Source organism: Chionomys nivalis, chromosome 24, assembly GCF_950005125.1.
Source record: "Chionomys nivalis chromosome 24, mChiNiv1.1, whole genome shotgun sequence".
Taxonomy (NCBI): Eukaryota; Metazoa; Chordata; class Mammalia; order Rodentia; family Cricetidae; genus Chionomys; species Chionomys nivalis.
Genome location: NC_080109.1, coordinates 18859995 through 18882619, shown reverse-complemented (window position 1 = coordinate 18882619; position 22625 = coordinate 18859995). Strand labels below are relative to the sequence as shown.

The 22625-nt window shown below is 43.2% G+C and overlaps 1 protein-coding gene across 2 annotated transcripts in view; it reads right to left on the bottom strand.

Moving 5' to 3' along the window:
• Clrn1 (clarin 1) overlaps positions 1-22419 on the bottom strand; it is a 34535-nt gene extending 12116 nt beyond the window's left edge. The window contains exons 1-2 of one of the 2 annotated variants that reach the window (XM_057756847.1): positions 22129-22419; positions 2392-2571 (exon numbers count right to left, since the gene is read on the bottom strand). In XM_057756847.1, the coding sequence (XP_057612830.1) occupies positions 2392-2571; positions 22129-22381 (433 nt within the window). In that variant the 5' untranslated portion in view covers positions 22382-22419. The remainder of the gene's footprint in view (positions 1-2391; positions 2572-22128) is intronic. The other variant, XM_057756848.1, reaches the window with a different exon arrangement.
• Between the last annotated feature and the right edge of the window lie 206 nt (positions 22420-22625).

The following is a 22625-nucleotide window of genomic DNA, read 5'->3' as shown; positions in this document are numbered from 1 at the left end:
TAGTTATGAAGTAGCAACAAAAATAATGTTATGGTTGGGGGGGTCATCACAACATGAGGAACTGTATTAAAGGACCAAAGTACTAGGAATGTTGAGAACCGCTGTTCTAAGGGCATCTTGAGGTTGCAGCCAAAGGGCTTCACCTGCAGGACAAGCTAAAGCACAGCTGTGTGTCCACCCCAACTTCTCCCATTTCGTCACTCTGGGGCTGTGTTCTCAGAATTCATTGTGCTGACAGGTTTCCAGGTGACATGGATGCTGCTCACCTGCTCTGCAGCCCTGCTTTAGATCTCTGTTGAGGGCTTAGAGGTTAAGAGCACTGACTGCTCTTCCAGAGGTCCTGCGTTCAATTCCAAGCAACCACATGGTGGCTCACAAACATCTGTCGTGAGTGAGAGCTGATGCCCTCTTCTGGTGTGCAGGTATATATGCAGATAGAGCACTCAAAACCAACAAACAAACAAATAAATCTTTTTAAAAAAATCAGATCTCTGTTGAAATCATGTCTCGTTTGTCTACTACCTGGATACTTACAGACTCAACTGACTGTCTACCAGTTCAGTTTGGGATGTTTAGTGAGTGACACAATCCCCAAATGTTTACCCCTTGTCCTTCCTGTGAGATTGAGTTGTTATCTTGGCTTGTATATCCCACCTTGAGAGTGTATCTTGTTCATCTCAGTTCAAAACCAGTCCTTTGCCATATTTCTGCCTGTTGCTATCTGGCACAGGTCCTTCTGTCTCTATGGTCTGCATTGCTAATTTTGTCCCAGTAGGGTCCTTATTTCTCTCACCTATGCATGTGAGGGTTGTTGTTGGTTTGTTTGTTTGTTTGTTTTTAACAATATACAGTAAACTTCAAGTTAGCTGCTCTTGCCAGATAGGAGGGAATTCCTTGGACTGCCCTCACAGAGTGCTCATTCCTGTGATAAAGTTGTGTTGCACATCTATAAAAGATGTGGAGGAAATGTTAGCAGGATCCCTAGTGGGGAGCAATCTCTTTTAGTTGGGTGAATATTTTGATTAGCAAGATGTGAGCGGGGAGCACCCTGAGTGTATATATAGTGTGTACGAGCAGCAAGTACAGTGCCTTCTGAAACCTATCAGCCCCTGTTGACCACAGAGCTCCGTTTTCTAGGCAGGCACCTGGACAAGTTGGTGCTGGAGCGGGATGGTGTGGGAGAAGGGAGCAGTGTCAAAAGGAATGAGTCTGTGCTGGTTGCCTCAGAGCTAGCTGCCAAGGGCTCTGTCCAGCAGGGACTTCCATTAGATTTTTGGCTGGTATGAGCTGTAGTCTCCCGGAAACCATCAGTAGAACATAATAGAATGTTGAACTGATCCGTAAGTTTGGAATGGTGTAAAATCAGAGGCTTCCTATTGAATGGCGGTCACACATGAATTATGTAAATAGATTTCATTTTCTCATCTTTCTTTTCTTCTTTCAAAATAAGTGTATTAGAGGCGCCTCTGGCACTGACTAGATTTTACACCTTTTTCATCAGCCCAGTTTTGAAGTGGAATGCGTTTATCAAAACATTAGGTGGAGAGTGTATCCTTTGTATCCTTTCCCGGATGTAACCAGCATTAGTTAACATGAAGCAGTGACAGTCCTGAATGTGGTCATTCATCTGTGGGTGCCTTTATCATTTTATGATGAAAATTTCTTATCTCTCTGATTATGAATAAATAAATGCACACTAGTGAGCATTTAGAAATAGTGATAACTGGGGTGGGCGGTGATGGCTCAAGCCTTTAACCCCAGCACTTGGGAGGCAAAGGAGGGTTGATTTCAGTGAGTTTGAGGCCAGCCTGGTCTATAAAGCAAGTTCCAGGACAGCCAGGACTGTTACACAGAGAAACCTTGTCTCAACAAACCTATATTTTTAGGAAAAAATATTAATAACCATGAGCAAAATTAAGACCATCCATAGTTCCAATCCTCAGAGATAACCACAACTAGCAAGTATCCCCATCCATCACTCATATATAAATATAGCTTTTATATTAGTGTGTGTGTGTAAAAGAATATATGGCTATATATAAGCAATTCCGTCAATTTTTATATGTATATTTTCTGTATTTATAGCCCAACAGGTTCATAATATTTGTAAAATATTACTGCTGTTTTCATTTAACAATTTGATACAAGAGTTAGCCTTTTGATTATATCTTCAAAATTACAATGTAAAGATTGTATTCATTCATATAGACTACTGTAATGTATACAGTGAATTCCATATTGTTAGACAATTGTAGTATTTCCCCATTATTTGCTGTCATATATAATACTACAGGAATATTACTGTACGCATGGCATAACTACATTTAGGTAGAGCGTCTTTTGACACATTGAAAAAGCACTTAGACTTTGGAGGTAGAATTTTATACTTGCCTGAAATAAAACTCACGAGATATAGCCCTAGTGGGCCATGCAGCGTTTCAAAGGGCTTGCCAAAAGCATTGTACATGAAGAAGGCTGTCCCCACCATGGTTAAGACGACCAGAATCATGGAGAATAGAATGATATTGATGTGGATGCTCACGGGGATGGCTTGGAGCAAATCTGGGAAGACTGAGAATAAAACAAGGATGAGAGGAATTTTATGATCACTTCTCTGCAGGTATAACTAAAAATTTAAATCCCTATTCTTTCCCATGCTTTCAAAAATCACTAAAAATAATTTTGATGAATACATTTTTTTTCTCACTTACCAGTTTACCCAAAGATTTAAAGATGGGATCATTTCATAGAATTCACCAGTAAAATATGGCACTTGGGAAGTCCGGGAGAGTCTTCGGTCCTTGATTATTTTCAAGCGCTGGATTAATAACTCAAAACTGTACATTTTTTATGACCCAAGTTTCAATGATAGTTATCAATAATCACTTTTTAAAATGATCCAAATTTTATGATAACATTTTAAATTTGAATGCACCTAGGAGAATTCCAACATCAGGAGGTTTTTATCCCACCTCTGTGTGCTATAATATAAAAATTGGTTTCTAGGTTACAACAATAGTAGAGAATTGGAAAATTTCAGTCAGCTTCAATATTTTGATGTAGCACGAAGCTGTGGGAAAATTATTTCTGGTACTACAAGAAATATTTTCCGGGTTTAGTAAACATGCCCAATCTATTTCTAGATTCTGTATTCAGGGCAAGTTATCCTTGCCCGCTCAGGAGATGAAAACCCTTACAGATGTCAGCCTACCTCTACATCAGCATGCCCGCCTTCAGCAACTCTGGACAACAAAGGGAAGAGCAGTCCAATGCATTTCAGATTCCCCGGCATCGAGCCGAGGCTTAACGTATTTACTGAGCTCCTACTATGTGTCAGTCACTGCTTTGGGAGCTGGAGATAGAGCCATAAAAGAAGACAGAGAAAGACCCAGATGTCTCCCACAGAGCCTGCACCCTAATGAGAGTACAGAGAGAACTGGGAAGTGAGCAAGCAAATCCAATTGCTCATTTTCGAAGCTGTTCACTGTGGTTGTCTCCCTGGACACGGGCGTCACTTCCCCTTTAAGAGGAAGAGTTATTTCTTCAGTGCCCTTCAGGAGTAAGGACATCCTGTAGCTTAGTTGCCTTTAATTGTCCTGTGATAAAACTGCATCTGCTAAGTCCAAAACATTTAGCACTGACCCCTGTTAGTGGGAGTGAAGGGAAAGGGAGCCCCTTGTGCACTTCTCTTGGGAGTAAAAGTAGAAAAACCTCCTTGGCGCTGGGCAGTGTCTATAAAGCCCCGAAATGTCCACACCCTTTAGTTCAACAACTTTCCTTATTTACAAGAGCCTCTCTTAGGCCTATTTAGGCATATGAGACCAGCGAAGTATTGTAAACATAGTCATTGCTGAATCTTTGGTTTGGAAAGAGCTCGCATGTCTAACAATAGCGCACACAATCCTCTGCAATGGGATTTCACAGAGATCAGAGCAATTCTATAGGAACAGATGTGGAATTATCATCAAAATGCAATGCTAGATAGAAAGAAACAAAACCACATAGAGGGAAACGTGCGTTTTATCCTGTCACTTGTGACGGGTGCAGAGGGCTATGTTTATGATTGTTTAGTACCCTGCTCTCCTGACTGAATTCTCTTTACAGCTGAGATGGGCGTATTAATATATTATTAAAAACTGAGGCACAAGGGGCTGGGGAGATACCAGGGTGAGTAAGAATACCTGCTCTGCAAGCATGAGGACCTGAGTTCAAGTCCCCAGCTCCCATGTAAAAAGTAGGGCATACCAAGCATTGAAAGGCAGAGTTGGGGAGGCCCCAAGAGCTCACTGGCCAATCAGCCAGCCTAGTAAAAATGGTGAGTTTCCCCTTCAGAGAGGGAGACCCTGTATTTTCTTAACTTTTTTTTTTTTTTTTTTTTTTGTATTTTTATTCCAAAAAGGCCTCACTATATATTTCTGGCTGGTCTGGAACGGGGCCTGGAACTCACTCTGTAGAGATCCGGATGGCCTCATACTCAGAGAGATCCACCTGCTGATGTCTCTAGAGTGCTAGGATTAAAGGCCTATCCCACCATGTCAGGAAAGAGCCTGTCTTCAAGGAATACAGTGGGAAGTGAAAGATGAAGGCATTAAGCATCCTCCTCTGCGTATTAGCACAGATACTTAGACCTGTACACACACACACACACACACACACACACACACACACACACCTTCTTCCCTGGGGTATGGAAGTCTCAGACTTCTAGGGGAAAAGCCTGTCTTCTGCTACAATAACCTGACGTCTGGGGATTCTAATTATGGAGACAATTCAAGCAACCCACCCTGCTCTTCCTACTCTTGCTTTGACCATCTGTTGACTTGGTGTTCACCAGCAGTTATTAAAGCCAGCTTTCATTCACTTCTCTGGCAGCCATGTTGCGTGGATAGGGTAGGCGGGTTAATCCGCTTCCAAAATGCAAGGTAACAACTAACTTCGAACAAACACAGCATGAAGTTGCACCGATTAGCCTCAGAGGGCAAAGAGCCAGAAGCAAAACTACACTACCCTGAAGAGAGTTCTGATTCTTAGGAAGGCTCTTGAAACTCCCATCCTGTGTGAAAACTGAAGAAAATGAGGACATGGCCACTCTGAGGCATGGCTGAGGAGAAAGTTTTTGTTTTAGATATGAGGGAGAGTACAGCCAGACAACTGGAACAGTCCAGCGCAGGGAGAGAAAGTAGCAGACTAAACATGACCAGTGGACTGAACTGGACCGTGAGAGGAGAGGTGGGGGAGGGCAAGAGAGGAAGAGAGATGGGCAAGAGAGGGGACCAAGAGCGGAGAGGACAAAGAGAGCCAAGAGAACCAGGAGAGAGCATGGCCAACTTGGAAGGGTAAAATAGGAATCAGAAACTGGAGGAAGGAAAGGGAAGCCCTTGGGCTGGAGAACTTTAAGGTAAAGGATGGGGTTAGAAGGGCTCACAGGAGTCACAGAAGCAGCCCAGAGGCCAAGCAGACACTTTGGTGTGCTCATAGACACCACAGGTGGTCATTTGAGTTTCTTTTGGACTTACATTTTACCAGCTTTCTAATGCTTTGACAGCAATAGCCCATCCTCCCAGCATCCTCTTCATGCTTCCCAAACGTTTCCACAGAATGATTTATAAGATATATGGAGGTCATGGTGTCCTGTTGGGTTAAGGGTGGTTCATCCTCCACAGATCTAAATATTTGAATTCTTTTACTGCATGATAATACTAACCCTAAAACACCGGAAGGCCGCAGGAGACTACTTCCTAGACACAAGTGAGCTGCCCAATGTCATTGAACTGACAAATTATTTCATGGCCTGTTCCCAGCTTTAGCCATGAACAACTCACATTAGTGCTGATCAGAAAACAGGTTTTTCGCCGGGCGGTGGTGGTGCACGCCTTTAATCCCAGCACTTGGGAGGCAGAGGCAGGTGGATCTCTGTGAGTTCGAGACCAGCCTGGTCTACAGAGCTAGTTCCAGGACAGGCTCCAAAACCACAGAGAAACCCTGTCTCGAAAAACCAAAAAAAAAAAAAAAAAAAAAAAAAAAGAAAACGGGTTTTTCTCCAGCACCGACTCTCCTCTCCCACAATATAGGGCACAGGCATTGAGTTTAGGTCCTTAGCCTTGGTAGCAAGTAAACTTCTTTACCCACAAAAGCTGACCCAGCATCTTCGATTCTTACAAAAACAGGAGGGAAACAATATTTTACCCTAAGTGTGCAGAGTAAAATCACTGAGGCACAGAAAATCAATTTACCTAAAGTCACAGTAACTTAGCAGCCTTTGTTGTCATTCTCCAAACCCTTTAAAATTCACATGGGAAAAATGTATCCCTTTCTGATTTTGTAAGTTTTAAAAATTTTATATTATTGTTGTTGTTGCTGTTGCCGCTGCTGTACATATGACACAGGATGTGTGCAGAGGTCAGAGGACAACTCTGCTGAGTTGCTTTCTCTTGTGCATTTCTGTGATCAAGCTCAGAATTCCAAACTTGTGCAGCAGGCTCCGTTACCCACTGAGCCATCAGGTCAAAGCTGTGCGCGATTTAACAAACGTGTTCACTTTGTACAACTGTTACCACAATTAAGATGTAGGATCTTCTACCTGTCCCAAACCTTCCTGCATTCTCTTATTCCAGTTTCTCAACATCTGCAGGTATAACTCTAGAAGAAAAAGCCAAGTGCTCTCTGCAATGTAGGTGCCATCTAGTTTCCCACGAGTAATGCAAGGACCCAGGTGTCCCACAAATTTTCAGCAGGATTTTAAAAACTGTAGCCATTTATTAGATATGTAGGCTATCTCATTGTTGTTTAATTAGCGTTTCCCAAATGACCAATGAGACAGATCATGCTTGGTGAGCTTGGTTTTGATAGTTGCATTGGTTTTGGTGATGTGTCTGTTCAGACTTTTTGTATGTTTTTCATTAGGTTGTTTGTGATGGATTTTTGAGTCAGTTTTACGCATGCTGGATGCAAGCTCTTTATCAGACAAGAAAATCAAATATTTTCTCCATGTCTGGGGCATGTTTCTGTGTCTTTTGAAGAACAGTTTTTATTTTTATGAAGTCTAGTTTATTAACTTTTTTTTCTGTTATGTATTGGGTTTTAGATGCCAAATCTAAGAAGTGTTTGACAAATGAGAGCTCACAGATATTTTCTGATGTTTCATTCTTGAAATTTGTAGTGTGTGTGTGCGTGTGTGTGTGTGTGTGTGTACATGTATGTATTAAGACAGGCTAGAGTACTCTTGGGTGTTGTTTCTCAGGCACTGCCCACCTGTTTTGTATTTTGCAGCAGGGTCTCTGACTAGTTGAGGACTCTCCAGTTACGGCAGGTGGGTATTGTGTTACTAAGGTTTTTTGGGGGAAATGCAGCACACACACCTGTTCCCCTCAGATTGACCACCAAAGTCCAACCAGTAAGCTGGACCAGTGAGTTTTATTGGGGTTACTTAGAAGAATATGGGTGAGAGATGACTTACGGGAACTTATAGAAACAACTCAAAGACAGCTGCATCATGAAAGCCCACCCAGCATGGGTGACGACAGCTCACAAAAGCCGGAAACTCGGACATCCTGCCCAGCCTGCAGGCAGATCAACGGGTTGGAGAGTCCTTTCCACGGGACTCTGGTATAAACTTCTTTCAGGCATCCTGACTGGTTTGTGCTTCTCCCTGGAAGTTGGTCTGGTCTCGGAGTCTTCTTTGCAGCTTTTATTGCTTACTCTGGCAGGGAGGAGCCTAGTGAATCTGCTCAGTTTCAGGGGTCTCCTGAAGTATTTGAGTTGTTTGCTTTCCTGTTTAAGGAGCTTCCCTGAAGGATGGAATGTTTCAATGTGGGAGGGAACTGTTATACATCAGTGGGTTTGCTAGGGGGCTCCAGGATCTGATTGTCTCCTCTTCCCCAGCCCTGGGATTTTAAACTAAACCTACCATATGTAGTTTATTTAGCCATTATCTGTTAGCATGGAATCTGGCAATCAGAGCCAGGTTCTCATTCTTGCATGGAAAGTACTTTACTGACCGAACCATCTCCCCTAATCCTTGGTATCTATTTCGAAGTTTTTATATACAGTAAAGTTTGGGGCCAAGGTTATTTTGCTTGTCTGCACATGACTGTACCCGGCTGTTCCAGAACCTAGCTTGATTTAGATTACCAATGCACACCATTCCTATTCTTAGGAACTCACCTCAGAGAACGCAAAAACACACTTCACCCGAACCTGTATGCAGATGTTTCTATGACTTCGTTCATATTCACCAATACTGAAATCTATTACATAGCATCGATGGGCAGATGGCTGAGCAAGGTGTGCCTATCCATACAAGAACCTGTAAGTCAGCAGCAGAAAGAAGCAGACAACTGCTGCACACACTAGCCCAGATCGATCGGAAACGAGGACTAGCAACTGGTCTTTGGGTTCACCCTTCTGTTGGCAGAGTGAAGGCATCAAGGGCCCAGAAAAGAGGGGGCGGGGAAGAAAATCCAGATAGAGCTGATATGCAAAGAGAGGCTGTCGTTCCCTTGTTCCGATAGGCACAGGGAAGCACTCTGTGGGAAATTTGCTCTCGAGCAATCATTTCATAGGGTCTCTGCCTCTTGAACTCTGTCTCCTGCCAAGATGGAGACACTCCAGCCTTCTAATCTCTGCACAGACAAGCCTGTGAAGGCTTTTGCGGTCTTCCCTGTGCCTGTCCCTGTCAGGTGTTCCAACACGATTTTATTGATTTATTGTTGATTTAGTTATTTACTTGAGACGTGGTCTCTATGTAGCGCAGGCTGACCTCGAACCTACTGAGTAACCGGGCTAGTCTTAAACTCAAATTCATCCTGCTCAGTCTCCCAAATCCTGGGATGATAGGCCTGTACCAACATACCTAGTATCCCATATTCCTAGGCACCTCTCACTGCCCCTCTTGTCTTATGTACCTGGGTTACAAAGGGCTCATAAGAGTCTAGCAGGCAAAACTCTCGTTCCTCAGAGGAAGTGGAGATAGTAGACGTTCTTTCAAGTTTTCAACCCTTACATCATACGCCCATGTGTTACGGCTTGAAGGAGAATGACCTCCATAGGCTCATATGTTTGAATGACTGTTCCCATGTTGGTGGACGTTTTAGGAAGGATTAAGGGGTGTGGCCTTGTTAGAGGAGGTGTGTCATTAGGGGTGGGCTTTGAGGTTTCCAAAGTCCATGCCCTTCCCACTTATCTCTCTCTGCCTCATGCTTGTAGTTCAGATGTAAGCTCTTAAGTACTGCTCCAACACCATATCTGTCTAGCTGTTGTCATGCTCCCTGCCATGATGGTCATGGACTAGAAGCCTCTAGAACCATAAAATCCCAATTTAATGCTTTCTTTTATAAGTTGCCTTGGTCATGGTGCTTTGTCAGGGCAATAGACAAGTAACTAAGGCACCAAAGCCTCCCTTTGTTCTTTGTGAAAGGAAAGCTGTTTTCCTTTGTAGGATGAAGCCTTTTCTCTGTGCTCTTAGACACATTCTGCCTTCTCTAGCCTACCTCTCCCACCCTCTTCAACCTTTTGTTCTGTCCTTCTGTCTGCTCACACACACATACAGACAAAGAGGCACACTCTAGACTGACCTAAGGGAATCTACCATTTCTTAATTGTTGTGATATTTTGTTTGTAATTAGATTACAAATAAAGTTTGTCTGAAGATCAGAGGGCAGAGCTAAGCCACTAGTTAGCCATAGAGGGCAGGCAGTGTAGCACACACCGTTAATCCCAGCACTTGGGAGACAGAGGCAGATGGATCTCTGTGCGTTCAAGGCCACCCTGTGCTACACGAGGTTCAGGTCAGGGAATTTAATTGCTGTGTGATGGTCTCCAGAACACTTTCTCTGCTACGACCATCTACTGTCAACATTCCAAATGGCAACTGAGACCCAGAGTGAACGTACACTGACCTACGAAGAACTGTGTACTGTGATCGAGAAATGCATCTGTTTTTTAAATCTATAGAGTTTGGATTGTTACTGAAACACAACTTAGGTCATTCTGATGGACAAAGTGATTGATTATAAAGACTTCTGATAGATTCCGTAAGCGGACAAGTATCTTCTCTAATGGCTTTCACATCTCCAGGCTCCAGCAGAATGTTAAGGCACATATTGGCAGTAAGGAGACTTTCAGAAAGAGAGAATTTGGTGGTACATATCTCTCTAGCTTGAATTTTTTTTATTCTATAGGCAAAGTCATGTTGTTTTCAAAAGATCAAATAAAAAAGAAATGAAAAACGTTTGTTTTTACTAAATGCTACATATGTTCCTTCTTGCTTGTCATTAACCCATGTTTTATTTGTTACCCCAAAAGTATGACTTTCATTTCAGTTGCTTCAAAATTTATTTTAGTTCTAGCTTCTGGATTTTTTTTATATTTTACTTGAAGTCTTCATTATCCCTTTATCTGTTACTGATTCTAGTCCATCAAGTCTCTTACTCTAGTAGTCTCAAAAACAGGACTTGGTAAATTTAATCTGAGTTTATGTGTAATATAGCATTGCCAGGAGTGACAAAGGGCTGAAATATAATAAATCACCAAGGCAAAAGCTGATGATGTTGCTGCTGTGAGGGTTATGTATATATAGGCGTTAACTGAGGGGGAATGTCAGGTTGCTCAGAACAGCGCTTTTATCGTTATGAAGGTTTGGGACTAACGAAGTTTTGCCTTTACTATATATGAGATCTCTAAACATCTCAGCTCCCATGTCTGTAAATACAGAGAGTGAAGCAGCAATCTCACAGAAACAGGGAATTGTGTGGTGGTTACCAGAGGCTGGGCTGCAGGGAGATTGGTCAATAGGCACGGAGCTCCAATTAGGCAGGAGAAATATGCTCTGTTGCACAGTAGGGTGACTCTGGTTAACAAAAGTGCATTGCATATTTCAAAATATCAAAGGGAAGACTTCGAATGCATCTCCTTACCCTGATTGGATCCCTACACGTACTGAGGCCTCACACGGTGCCGTGAATACGTACTGTTATGTGCCAGAAGAAAGGTAGAAAGAAAAGACGGAAGGAAGGAAGGAAGGAAGGAAGGAAGGAAGGAAGGAAGGAAGGAAGGTCACAGAGCTTATGAAAAATACAAATGAGATCGTTTTTGTAGCAGCTCTTTGGAAATGTGGAATAATTGCCTAAATAGTTCTTAACTTGATGAGAACAGCAGGGGAGTTGCCCTGCTGACAATCGTGGCACGTGATTGCGCAGTGTGGAGCGTCCACATTTTCCAGTCTGAGAACCAACCACGGGGACTGGGCAGGGGTCATTCAGTCTACAGGTGATCAGATTACAAGTCTTATTCTGGGATCAGAGAGCCTCCACCTCCCGCTGTAGTCCTTGGATTATGTGAAAAGAATTAAGACAAGCTTTTCATTTTGTAGCTCAATTTTTCTTTTTCTCTCATCACCAGGTGGGTGGCTATTACTATTTTTAAAATGCTGGCATTTTGGCTTTCTCATGACTTACCTGATGCCTGTCACACATTTTCCTCGTCATCTGATATGCTGCTTCCGTTCCTGTTTCTACTTCCCGTGGGCAAGGTTTTGTACACTCTCTGCGATGGCTTGTCTGAAATGATCTTCCTATCGACAACAGATGGGGAATGGGACCCCAGTGAGGCTCTTTGGAAGGACCAGTGGCTTTGCACAGCGGGCAGACAGATGTGGATCAAAATGGTAGCTTTGTTTCACCTCACGTGATTAGGGAACATGTCTCGGATCTTCTGCCAACTTCTGCAAACTAGGTGGCTTCATGGACACAGACAGGTGGGGGTGAGCATCCAAAAGCTGTTCTAGCAGGGCCAGAGCTGGCTCTTTGGCCCAAGCAGCTGGACCTGTAGCTGGTGGGCAGATGTGCAAAGAAATAGTGCCTCTACGACAGAGAGGCAAGTGCGCTCTCTTTCTCACTGGAGACCCGTCCACCGGATTGTTCAAGGACACAAACAATTTGATGACGGAAAGCCAAGGATCCCGGTTTGCCTTTGACCAGAAGATCTCCAGAATGTAGAAAACTAAATACCGCTTCTCACTCTCTTTCGAACTCAGTTTTGACCTCTTGGCCTCAGTTGCTGGCCCCTCTCCTGACTACCATTACTCGGGTAATCCTCAACGGTATATTGCCATCACCTGGGGAGCCATTAAACCTACCCAACACGGCAGCCTCTGCCCCACAGAGGCAGATCCAATAGCCCTGGGATGGAACGTTGGCAGCATCCCTTGTTCTAAAGACTCCCCAGCTGATGCTAAGCTGCATCCAGGTTCATGGACCACTGACACTGGTCCTAACAGTGTGGGTCTTGTCAGCCCTCTTGCCTTCGTCTGCCAGATGTGGAATGCAGATAACGCCATCTGTGAGACTCTGGGAACAGAGGCGGCCTCTGATAATAATGTCAGCAGTGACAAGCAACTGCTGCTCAGATGAAAGCCTCGGAGGTAGCCTCAGAGGTTCCGCCTTTCCTCTCAACTTGTCCTTCTCTGCATAAAAGACATTTTTATTTTTTAAAGGCCCACTTGGCTTCGTGGTGCTCAGCTATTCACTTTTTCTTGAAAGAGAATCAGAGGAGGGGAGATTTCTCTCTTTTTATAGAAATGCTCTTGATCTGGGTTTCCCCTCAGCCCATCATCAGCCAGTCATTACGAACATCGGGTAAAAGAGATGTTCTTGACATAGGCTCCATGCAGTCATCTTCCCTACCACCACCCACAAACTCACAGCCAAGCTCCTGATGGCTTTGTGGCCGACGACATGAAAATCCACGACCCCGTACTCAAAAGGAGGATACATGCTGGTATCACAGGACCGTTTGAAAACGATATTTCAAGCACCTCACCTGACTCTTTCTCAGCTCAAGGGCACCCACCTGACTCAAGCCTACCTGCAGGCCATCTGCCATTGAGTCCCAGTCACCCAGGGTGGTTTTCGGGTGACAGCTGCTTTGGCACATATGTGTCTCTGATAACAGAACCCTGAATCTGCAGGGGTGTAGTCACCCTGGAGCAGTAACTTCTGAGAACTTTGCTACATTATGACTTGCTGAGATAGAGCAGAACACCAGCCCTAAATAAATCAGTCTATCAGGTACCAAGTTTGCTTAGTCAAACCTATCGTACCCTGTAATGAAAGTTCCTTCCACCTACCACACCTATTCTGAGCACTTAGCTGCCTATCTATGGGAAGCAAAGTTTTCCATTGCTCAGTGCCCAGCTTCGTACTATGGGATCACATGACTGACTGTTGGTGGTTTACAAGGCCTGACAACGATGAAGAGTTTCTGAATGAGTAGAAATTAATTCAAAACCAAATGGGTAATACATCTGAGGTGTTTCCGGCAGAACCCCAGGTTGCATGACATTTCGGCTTTGGTTCTGACAACACAATGAGCACCCTTTGCATTGCACAGCTGTTAAACTACACAATGACAATGCACACTACTTGGAATGCCAGGGCTTAGTCCAGACTATTGTGCGCTGCAAACTGTGGCATCCCCACTGTCCACATAGGGCTCATCTGCTCTACTAAACACAGAACGGTTTAATTATGGACAACGAAGACTTATTAGTATTCTCCTGCCATCATCTTTCAGCATGAAAGTATTAAATTAATTTGTCTTTGGATCGGATTGTGTTAGAATGCTTGATTCTAAAAATTGCTATTTGAGTTTCCGACTTGCGTTTCAAAAGTGTTTGTTAGCTAAATTTCGGCTTGGATCGGAATCGAGTTTCCAACCATTTCTAGAAAAGACTGTAAACATCCTTCTTCCATTTTGTACTACATGTGTATACAGAGTAGCAATCTCAGTACTGACGATCATGAAATCAAAATATCGATCAACTTTGAAACGTGTTAGCAATACTCTGTGCCCTGACGCATTAAATATTCAGCCAAGACACACTTCTTTATGAAAAAATAAATGATCACATCCATCTTACTATCGTGCGAACTTACTTTCATTGTTAATAAGTCACAAAATTGTGTATGTACCAAAGAATTGCTTTAAACTAAATGTCTTTATGAGTCATTGTCTGTAGAAATGCCGGAATTGTGTAGCTATGTTATCTACCTGTGCACCCAGGGTCCAGGCTTACACAAAAATATCTTCAGCAGAAAGGAATTATGCATAACATTTCTCAAGAAGCCCTAGTAAAGTATATATGAGTTTTTTCTAAAATACAATTATAAATTGTAAAATACAGAATTTCTAAGGTTAGAATGAACTTTTGTTTATTTAATTTTAAAAAATGAAACTTTAAGCCAGGTGTAATGGGTTTATGGGTGCACGCCTTTAACCCCAGCACTCATGAGGCTGAGGTAGACAGATTTCAGGGAGTTTGAGACCCGCTGTAATGAGTTCTGGGGCAGCCCGGGCTGCACAGTGAGACTCTGTCTCAGAAGAGCATGTGAACTGATACTCTAATTCTGTCTTCTTGCTCCTGGTTTTCAGCGTGAGTCAGGTGCTGACACATCTGGCTACCTGATGAAGCGGTTGACTCAGAACATCTTCTGTTTCGCTAATTGCTGTAGTGCAGCCATTGCTTTAGTCACGGCAATGAAATAGTGGCCACACCATAAAGACTTCAGCTAGTTCAACAGTGTCCTCAGATGTCTTTCCCTTAAACCAAAACTGTGGACAGGTAATTCGTAGCTCAAAGTCTCGGCTGAAGCACGTGACCTGTCCGATCTTCATTATCAAACCAGATTGACTGTTTTATCTTCCAAAGCCCAAAAACCAGCATTTGGATAGTTAGAGATTGAATTAAAGCAAGGAATGAACTGAAGAACAAGTTCTTGTGAGGTTTTAGCATCGTGTTAAAGAGGAGGCCGAGATGTGGAAGGCTGCCCAGTGTGAACGCCAGCACCACAAAAAAATAACAAAGGTTAAAAAAGCCCACAAAACCAAAACAAGCAAACAACAATAAAAAACAACTCTCTGTATCTTTTTGTTGTTCCTCTAACCGAAAGATGATTTAAAAAATAAAAAGTCTTATTTATTACCTGCACAAGAACTAGAATCCAGGTCTGCTACATGCTGGCTCCTTATATGATCTGGGGAACATTTAGTGATATCTCAATGCTTCCAGCCCCCATATTTGACCAAGAGAATGACAAGGTAATAGTTAGCTAGACAGATAACAGGCATTGAGGAGGGACACCCTCCCTCTGAGTAAACTTTGAACAACACCTCCTGTTTCTCTGAGCACCCCAGAAAGAGAAGCCCTGCTTTAGGATTTAAATCACCATAAGAGAGAGTGGAAGTGTCTAGACTTCGTTGAGACCCACAAAGTTAAAGATACTTCTTCCTGGTCAAAAAGAGTGACGACCTCTGGCCCTCCAAAGGTTAAGTCCATCACACACTATTAGTGACTCCCTTGAGGAAGTAGGGCTTGCCAATCACCTGGTCAGGGGCCTAACTTCCCCAGGAAATCTGACTCTCCTGAAGACACGCTAAGGAGAAGACTAATTATCTACTTAGTAAGATAATGTACTTCCTCCAGAAGATGTGAGCCTTGCTTCCCTTTTACTTTCCTATCTCTTTTTCTTTCAGGTAATAGCCAAAAGCATATACATTCCTCCACTCATGCTCTGGCCTTTCTCTGAAGCCCCCCTCTTGCCTTCCACCATCCTGGGACTTGCTGACCTCCATTGCTAAACATGCCTGCTCTCCGGAAGCCATGACCTTTTCTTTTCTCCTCTCTCTCTTTCCTCCTGGTAAGAACCAAGATTTACGCCTTGCCTACCCATTTCAAAAACAAACAAACAAAAAAGTTTTTAATAGCTTTCAAAACCAAATATAGTGAATCATCCTTTTATTCCTAGCACTCAGGAAGCAGAGGCAGGCAGATCTCTATGAGTTTGCAGTCAGCATGGTCTAGAATTTTAGGTTTGCCCGCCACACCTCCACAAGAAAAAACAAATAACAAAAGAACAACACCCTTCACGCGCCAAAGCAGTAGCTTCTCATCCACATCCTTTCCTTCTAGATTCTCTGGGACAATAATTGCCCAGCTGTCAGTATAGGGATGAGTCAGATGGCAGGGAGGCTGGGATCTAGCCCTTTTATGCCCTAGCCCACATAGCTGAAATTCTGATTCCTAAACAATGCTGATTCTGCTGGTCTTTTGATAAGGAAATGGGAGAAGGGAGCAGTGATGGTCATGGGAAAATGGATGCTTGTCATTTAAAAAGTATTTCCCTGACCTTTCCCAATGCTTACAGAATAACAGGCAGAACCTCTTCTGGGTAAAGAATACCTTTGAAATGTTAAGCAGACTTATCTTTTTTTTTTTTTTGCCATTTTCAGTATAAGAAATTAGATTGGGGGAATTTTTCATGGAGGACAAACTAGGAATCTACAGAGAAAAAGAATGAAAGAGCACCTCCCCACTTCTCAGCCTTCACTGTGTGGCTTTGTCTCATTGTTGGCTCAGGTGTCTGGGCACTGATGAGCTCAGCTGCTCTCAAAAACCCACTCACCCATCGCTGCTAAGCTCCAAAGCTTCCCTTTCTTCACCGGATCCTTCTTCAACCTGCTGCTTTCCACATAGAAAGTCCAAAGAGTGACAAAAAGGGAAAGAAAGATCTCCTCGATGGAGAAACGAGCCTGGGTCCTGACACGTGGGGCATAGTTCAGAACACTTCATAAAAACTCGGCCAGAGGAAGGGCTCACAGAACTCCCTGCTTCTAAAAATGGTGGCTAAAATCTGCCAGTTAGGAAAGACATCAAGTGACAGAGACTAGAGAGGCTGGATGGACAATTTCAGATCCTCAAGGACCTCATCTAAACCAGCAGATCTTTGTGTACATCATAGAACATTCAGATTAAAAGAAATGTTCAGAAACAACCCAGTTCTGCCTCCATTTTATGACAGAAGAAAAAGAAATGGGCAATGGTCTGAACACCAAGAGCCTGAGCCTCAGCCGGTGGCAGAAATCTGTCTCCAATCTAGGTTGTGTGACTCTGATAGAGTCACTTACTAAACAGCTGTGAACCCATTTTGTGCTAAGCTCTCTCTGCTCGATGCCCCAGTTTGGGGGCGGGACTCTCTCTCAGGAGTACTCTGTATCCATCTCTCCTGGGGATTAGGCTCTCTGTGCAGAGCAGAAATGTGTACACCCAAATTCATATGATAGATGTCGAAATAGGAGCGGAATGACAAAGTAAGGAGGGACAGGAGGCTGATTGGCTGAGAGAAACCTAAGGTTGTTCCTTCTCCCGTATTTGTTCCATTCATTACTATTATTTCAATGGAAAAGAAGGAAGGTGTCTGTTTGCTGGACTGGTTCATAGGTGCCTTAGTCTAGATTAAGAACATCTCCAATCTAAAAGACAAGGGGGCTGTGCATTCTGGGTAAATGTGCAATGGTTCCTTCCTACCATCAGGAAGACTTAGAGAAACCACACAGGCTTCTCTCACAGATTCATCTCCTCATACATCCCATGTGCAGAGGAAGGGGACAGGGCAAGGTTTCATTAGTGGGGCATTAAAACCTCCAGCTCTTCCAGGAAAGACATTGGAAAGCTGTAGGAAGCATGGGTGGGGTGAGCCAGCTAAAGACAAGAGACACACTTGTAAGGGATAGAGTCCCAGTTCTCATCATGGTCACAACCACCCCCAAGTCTCAATTATTCTATGCCATGATATGTTCAAGAAGCTACCTTCTTGTTCACAGGGGTAGTTTAAGTATACACCCTGCAACGTGGGTCACATCCCTCATTTGGAACAAGATCTCTGCTTCTCTAAGATATGAAGTACACTGTCTCTGTCAAGGCTTTTACAAATTTTCAATCACAGAGCCCAAATTAAAATATTTTCGAAGTATGACTAAAGTTGGAAGCTGGGATGCATGATTGTTAAATTCTATTTTTTACATATCAAAAAAAAAAAAGAACTCCATATGCTTTTACCAGCTCATTGAACTGTGTTGGCAATGAGTAGATCAGTATATATCTAGGAATGACTGATACCATATGATTCTTGAATATCATATTTTGATAATGTTCTGTAGTGTTTCAAACCAACAAAACAGAACACATGCACACATGCACGAGAGAGCGAGAGCGAGAGAGAGAGAGAGAGAGGTGAGAGAGAGAGGAGAGAGAGGAGAGAGAGAGAGAGAAGAGAGAGGAGAGAGGAGAGAGAGAGAGAGGGGGGGGGAGAGAGAGATGGTAGAGAGAGGAGAGAGAGAAGGAGAGAGAGATGGTAGAGAGAAGGGGGAGAGAGCGAGAGGACAAAGGAAGGGAGGGAGGGAGGGAAGGAGGGAGGGAGGGAGGGAGGGTGGGAGGGAGAGAGGGAGAGAGCTCAAAACTGGCAGTTTCTGTTTTGACGGCTGCACTTGGCATTCAAACATTATCATTAAAATTTTACAGGTAACGTAAGATGAAGCACTGTATCAAGCAGTTGTGTTGCCTTCAAAGGCAAACATTTTCTCATTATAATGAATGAAATCATGTTCCGGGCAGGAATGCTAGTGACCTCTAGTAAATGAACCACTGACCCATAGATAGATGAGAATCAGCCTGAGTAAATGAGGCAGAAGTTTTCCCAGCATAACTTTGCATGCTAACAGGGCAGATTCTTAGTGTAACGAGATGAGATAGCACGGTCGGTAGGGAACACCTAATAGAAACAAACATCACTGTGCTGCCAAACTCCTCTTATTCGTCATTCTCCATTCTCATCTTACACCAGATGTAGAGGCTTTGAAAGTGACACAAGCGTTGCACAGAAAAACCACACGCATAGACTTGTCCAGCAGAGCCAAGCAAAAGGTCATTTAAGATATCGACCTTGTCAATAGTCAATTTATTCAGAGTAAATTGCCGTCTGAATCTATGCTGTACAATGAAGCAGCATTAAAACAGCCACTTGAAATGTGGCCAGTCCTAATTAGGTGTGCTATGTAAACATCCACTAGGATTCGGTTGTACAAAAGAAATAGAAAGATAGAAAACATTTCAATGATTTTTTTATATGGATTATCTGTTTACACAATATTATTCTGGATGCCATGGTTAAAGAAGATTATTAAGTTATGCTCACCTTTTTTTTTCTTTTATGTTCTAATGTGGCGAGCAGGGCTTACGTTGTAACTCTATCGGTCAATGATGATCTAAGCAAAAAGTCAAGACTGAGGCTCAGTGGTATAGTATTTGCCGACCTTGTGCAAGGCCTAGAGTTCAATTCCCAGCACAAGAAAAAGTCTAGACAAGCAGAATGCAGGTAGAAATCCAAAAGAATTGAAATAGGAATCTATAGCAGCTGATGGTACCATGACAACTAGCCGCAAAGCGATTGATACTTTGATAAGTTATTGTTTCCATACCTCCTCTACAGGAGGCGTCTCTAAATCTCAATATCTGCTTGATAACTTTCTAAAGGAGCGCTGAGAAGCAGAGGGGACACTCTGGGAATGGTTGTGTTCAGATTTTTATTTGGACTGAGCTACATCTCTGCAGGCTCTGGAGGCCACCAGCTCTGCTCAACAGGAGCTTCTGCTGAGATGCCAGGGTGAAGCCACTTACTGTTTTTTTGTTGTTGTTGTTTTGTTTTGTTTTTTTTCCGAGACAGGGTTTCTCTGTAGCTTTGGTCCTGGAACTAGCTCTTGTAGACCAGGCTGGCCTCGAACTCCTGTTTTATAACAGCAGGATTTCCACCTCACCATCGAGAGCACCTATCAGAAGGCTCTCTTCTTAGAAGCAAGTTGATGAAACACTCTTGTCTGGGTACAGGGGGCATCTTGAATGAGACCACATGACCCATACACCACACCGTGATGGGGGTGGGAGTGTGAACTTCGGAAGTGCCGAGTGTTTCAAAAGCATGTTCACGGGGAGTGTCAACACTCAGAGGGATGTGTGCTTAAGTGTATTAACAGTGTGCTTTTTTGAGAATTCCATAGAGGTTATTGATTGCACACTTTTCCTAATATTCCTTCTTTTACTGAAATAGATTTTAATTTTATTTATTTATTGCTTAGGCAGAAAAAAAAGACATCATCCATCTATTTCTCTGGAATTTGCCAAAATAAATGAAGTTTTAACATGTGTGTTTCCATGTGTTATTTGTGTTTGCTTAATATGTATATCTTAGAGTATAGAAAGGGCTGTCATCACAGAGAAAGCAAAAATGTGTTTCTTCATCATGCTGGGGAGAAATGTACAGGCCAGCCAGGAGATCAAAGGGATTTGTGAGATGGCTTTGGTATAGCAGGAACCCTGCAGGGCTTTGCTAGTCCTCATAGAGGACTTGATTAGAATAAATTCCCAGGTAAGGCCACCGCAAGAGATAGCTACGAAAAGTAGACCACGGACTGTAAGGAGAACACATATAACTGTGGGTCCCAAAGGAAAGCAAGGCAAAGCACATGGAGTACCTCGTATGCAGCACGTCCTAAGAAAACAGCGTGCTATTGTTTTGACACAGGCTGCGCAGAAGTCACGTTTACCCCTCCTTCACTGTCAGAAACACAAGGCCTCCGGGATCATTCCCCGCCATTTCCCGCTTTTGTCTGACTTCCTTTGTGAGAAGCTTTATTCAGCCCTTAGTTGTCAGTGACTCAAAGCTGAAATCATCTCACTCATCTATTTTCCTCTTTTATTTATTTATTTTTTTAATACAGTTGCAAATCACACAGTATTGGGCTTTGTTCGCCCTCCGACCCCCGCCTCCAAGGTGTGCAACCCTCACAACCCAGTTATCTTAATGAACTAAAGCCGTTCGGAGAAAGTAGCTGTATCCACTTCATCAAATCCAGCCGCTGATAATTTCTGGAAAAGCGGAAGACTAATCCTCAGGGGATTTTCTGGGGCCCTATGAAAATTCCTGTCACTCTGTAGCCTATGTGGACTGGGGGTCGGTGCCAAGTGGCTGCTTACAAGATACACGGAATGTCGCAGAAAATATAAATGGGCCAGGGCTGAAATTTAATTAGACACTGCATATGTTAATAATAAATTCAATTAATTTCACTTTCTGCCTATACGGGAGGAGAAAAGAAGCTCAGGCAAAAATAATAATTCATCTTAAATGCCTCAGCTGGGAGCCCCTTTTCTGAAGAGTAATTTACTGACTGTGTCTTCCTAAGATTGCTCCGAACCAGCCCTTTGAAATAATAACAACTTCTGGATGTGTGTAGCGAGAGATACAGCAAAGAACTGCTTATTAATTTTCATTTAATGAGCTGCCCATTCTCGTGGTAATTTCTTAAAACTTCTCAAGATAAACATGTTACAAATGCTGTGGCTAACACTTCCATTTGGCCAAAATTGCGACACACGATCTCTCCTGTTCCCTACCTGAGTTGAAGGTCAATCCGCTGCCGGTTTTCTGTACACTTGGCATGCATTTATGACAGTTATCGCATCAGGTCGTTTGAAAACGTTTGTAGCCAAGTAATTCCAAATTGGATAAAGATGGAAAGAGAATAATTCTCGACAGCAAGGGTTTTAGCGGTGCCGGGCAGGGCAAGGAGCAAAGTCATGGCAAGAAAACAGAGCCTTTTTTAAAGGACAAAATGCACGAAGGTTGTTCCTTACAGGGGTCCCCTTTCCTCAAGCACCCTTTGTATCTAACAAAGATGTCACATCATCCTGCATAATCAGCAATACGTGGGAATCTTAAGGGTTAGACTTTCATTTTCAAAGATATCGATTAGATAGATGATAGATAGATAGATAGATAGATAGATAGATAGATAGATAGATAGAATGATAGGAGAGAGAGAGAAAGAGCGCCATGGTCCATGGTGCACATGGAGGGCAGAGGCTGACTTGGGGAGCTTGGTTTTCTGTTCCCATTATGCAGGTGCCAAGGATAGAACTTAGACCAATCATCTTGGCATCGTATACCTTAATGCTGAGTCATCCTGTCAGCCCTTTTAAAAGGTTATGCTTTCAAAAAGCTTAACTTCGTAATAACTAATTATTTGTGACCATAATAAAAATACCAAGAGTGAAAACTTACTAAGAATTAAAAACAAAGTAAGAATCAAGGGAGAAGTTGCTTAGAGCAGTAGGTATTTCAAATGGCCCATGGTGGTTTGACTAGTCCTGCAATAGACGGAGCAAGAGCCTCTACACGTTTTTGCAAGGGCAGAAAGAGTGTCCAGAAAGCATTGAATAATTCAGGTGCAACTGTTACTCACATGAGAACCGGAAAGGCCTTGCTCCTAACCCACATTGCCTTATGCCTTCTCCGTGGAAAAGCCCATATTGCATCTCGCCCATGAACTTGGTCAGCTCCTCCCCTGAGGCGTTGACAAGCAGAGCCCCTGTTTTGCAGAGGATAGTGGCTTTAATCCACAGTGGGGTCCCCACTGCTGTCACGACTCCGAGAGCACAGAGAAAGCTCAGCACACCGGCCATGCAAAAGATGATTTTCTTCTGCTGGTTCAGCATCACGAGAAATGGCTTTGGTGAGGATGCAGTTCAAAGCCAAGACCTTTGTGAGCATTAAGAAGGAAATGCCCCTTCCGCATTTATGACAGGAGCTGAAGCTGGAAAAGCAATGTCCTTCCTCGCGGTGGCTCCACCAGGCAAAATGCCCGTCCACCAACCGTCCTTTCTCACCCACCGTGGGCTTTGTTCCTCTTCTCCTGCTTCTCTTCAAATAGAAATCTTTGGGTTAAGAATCTGTAGAACA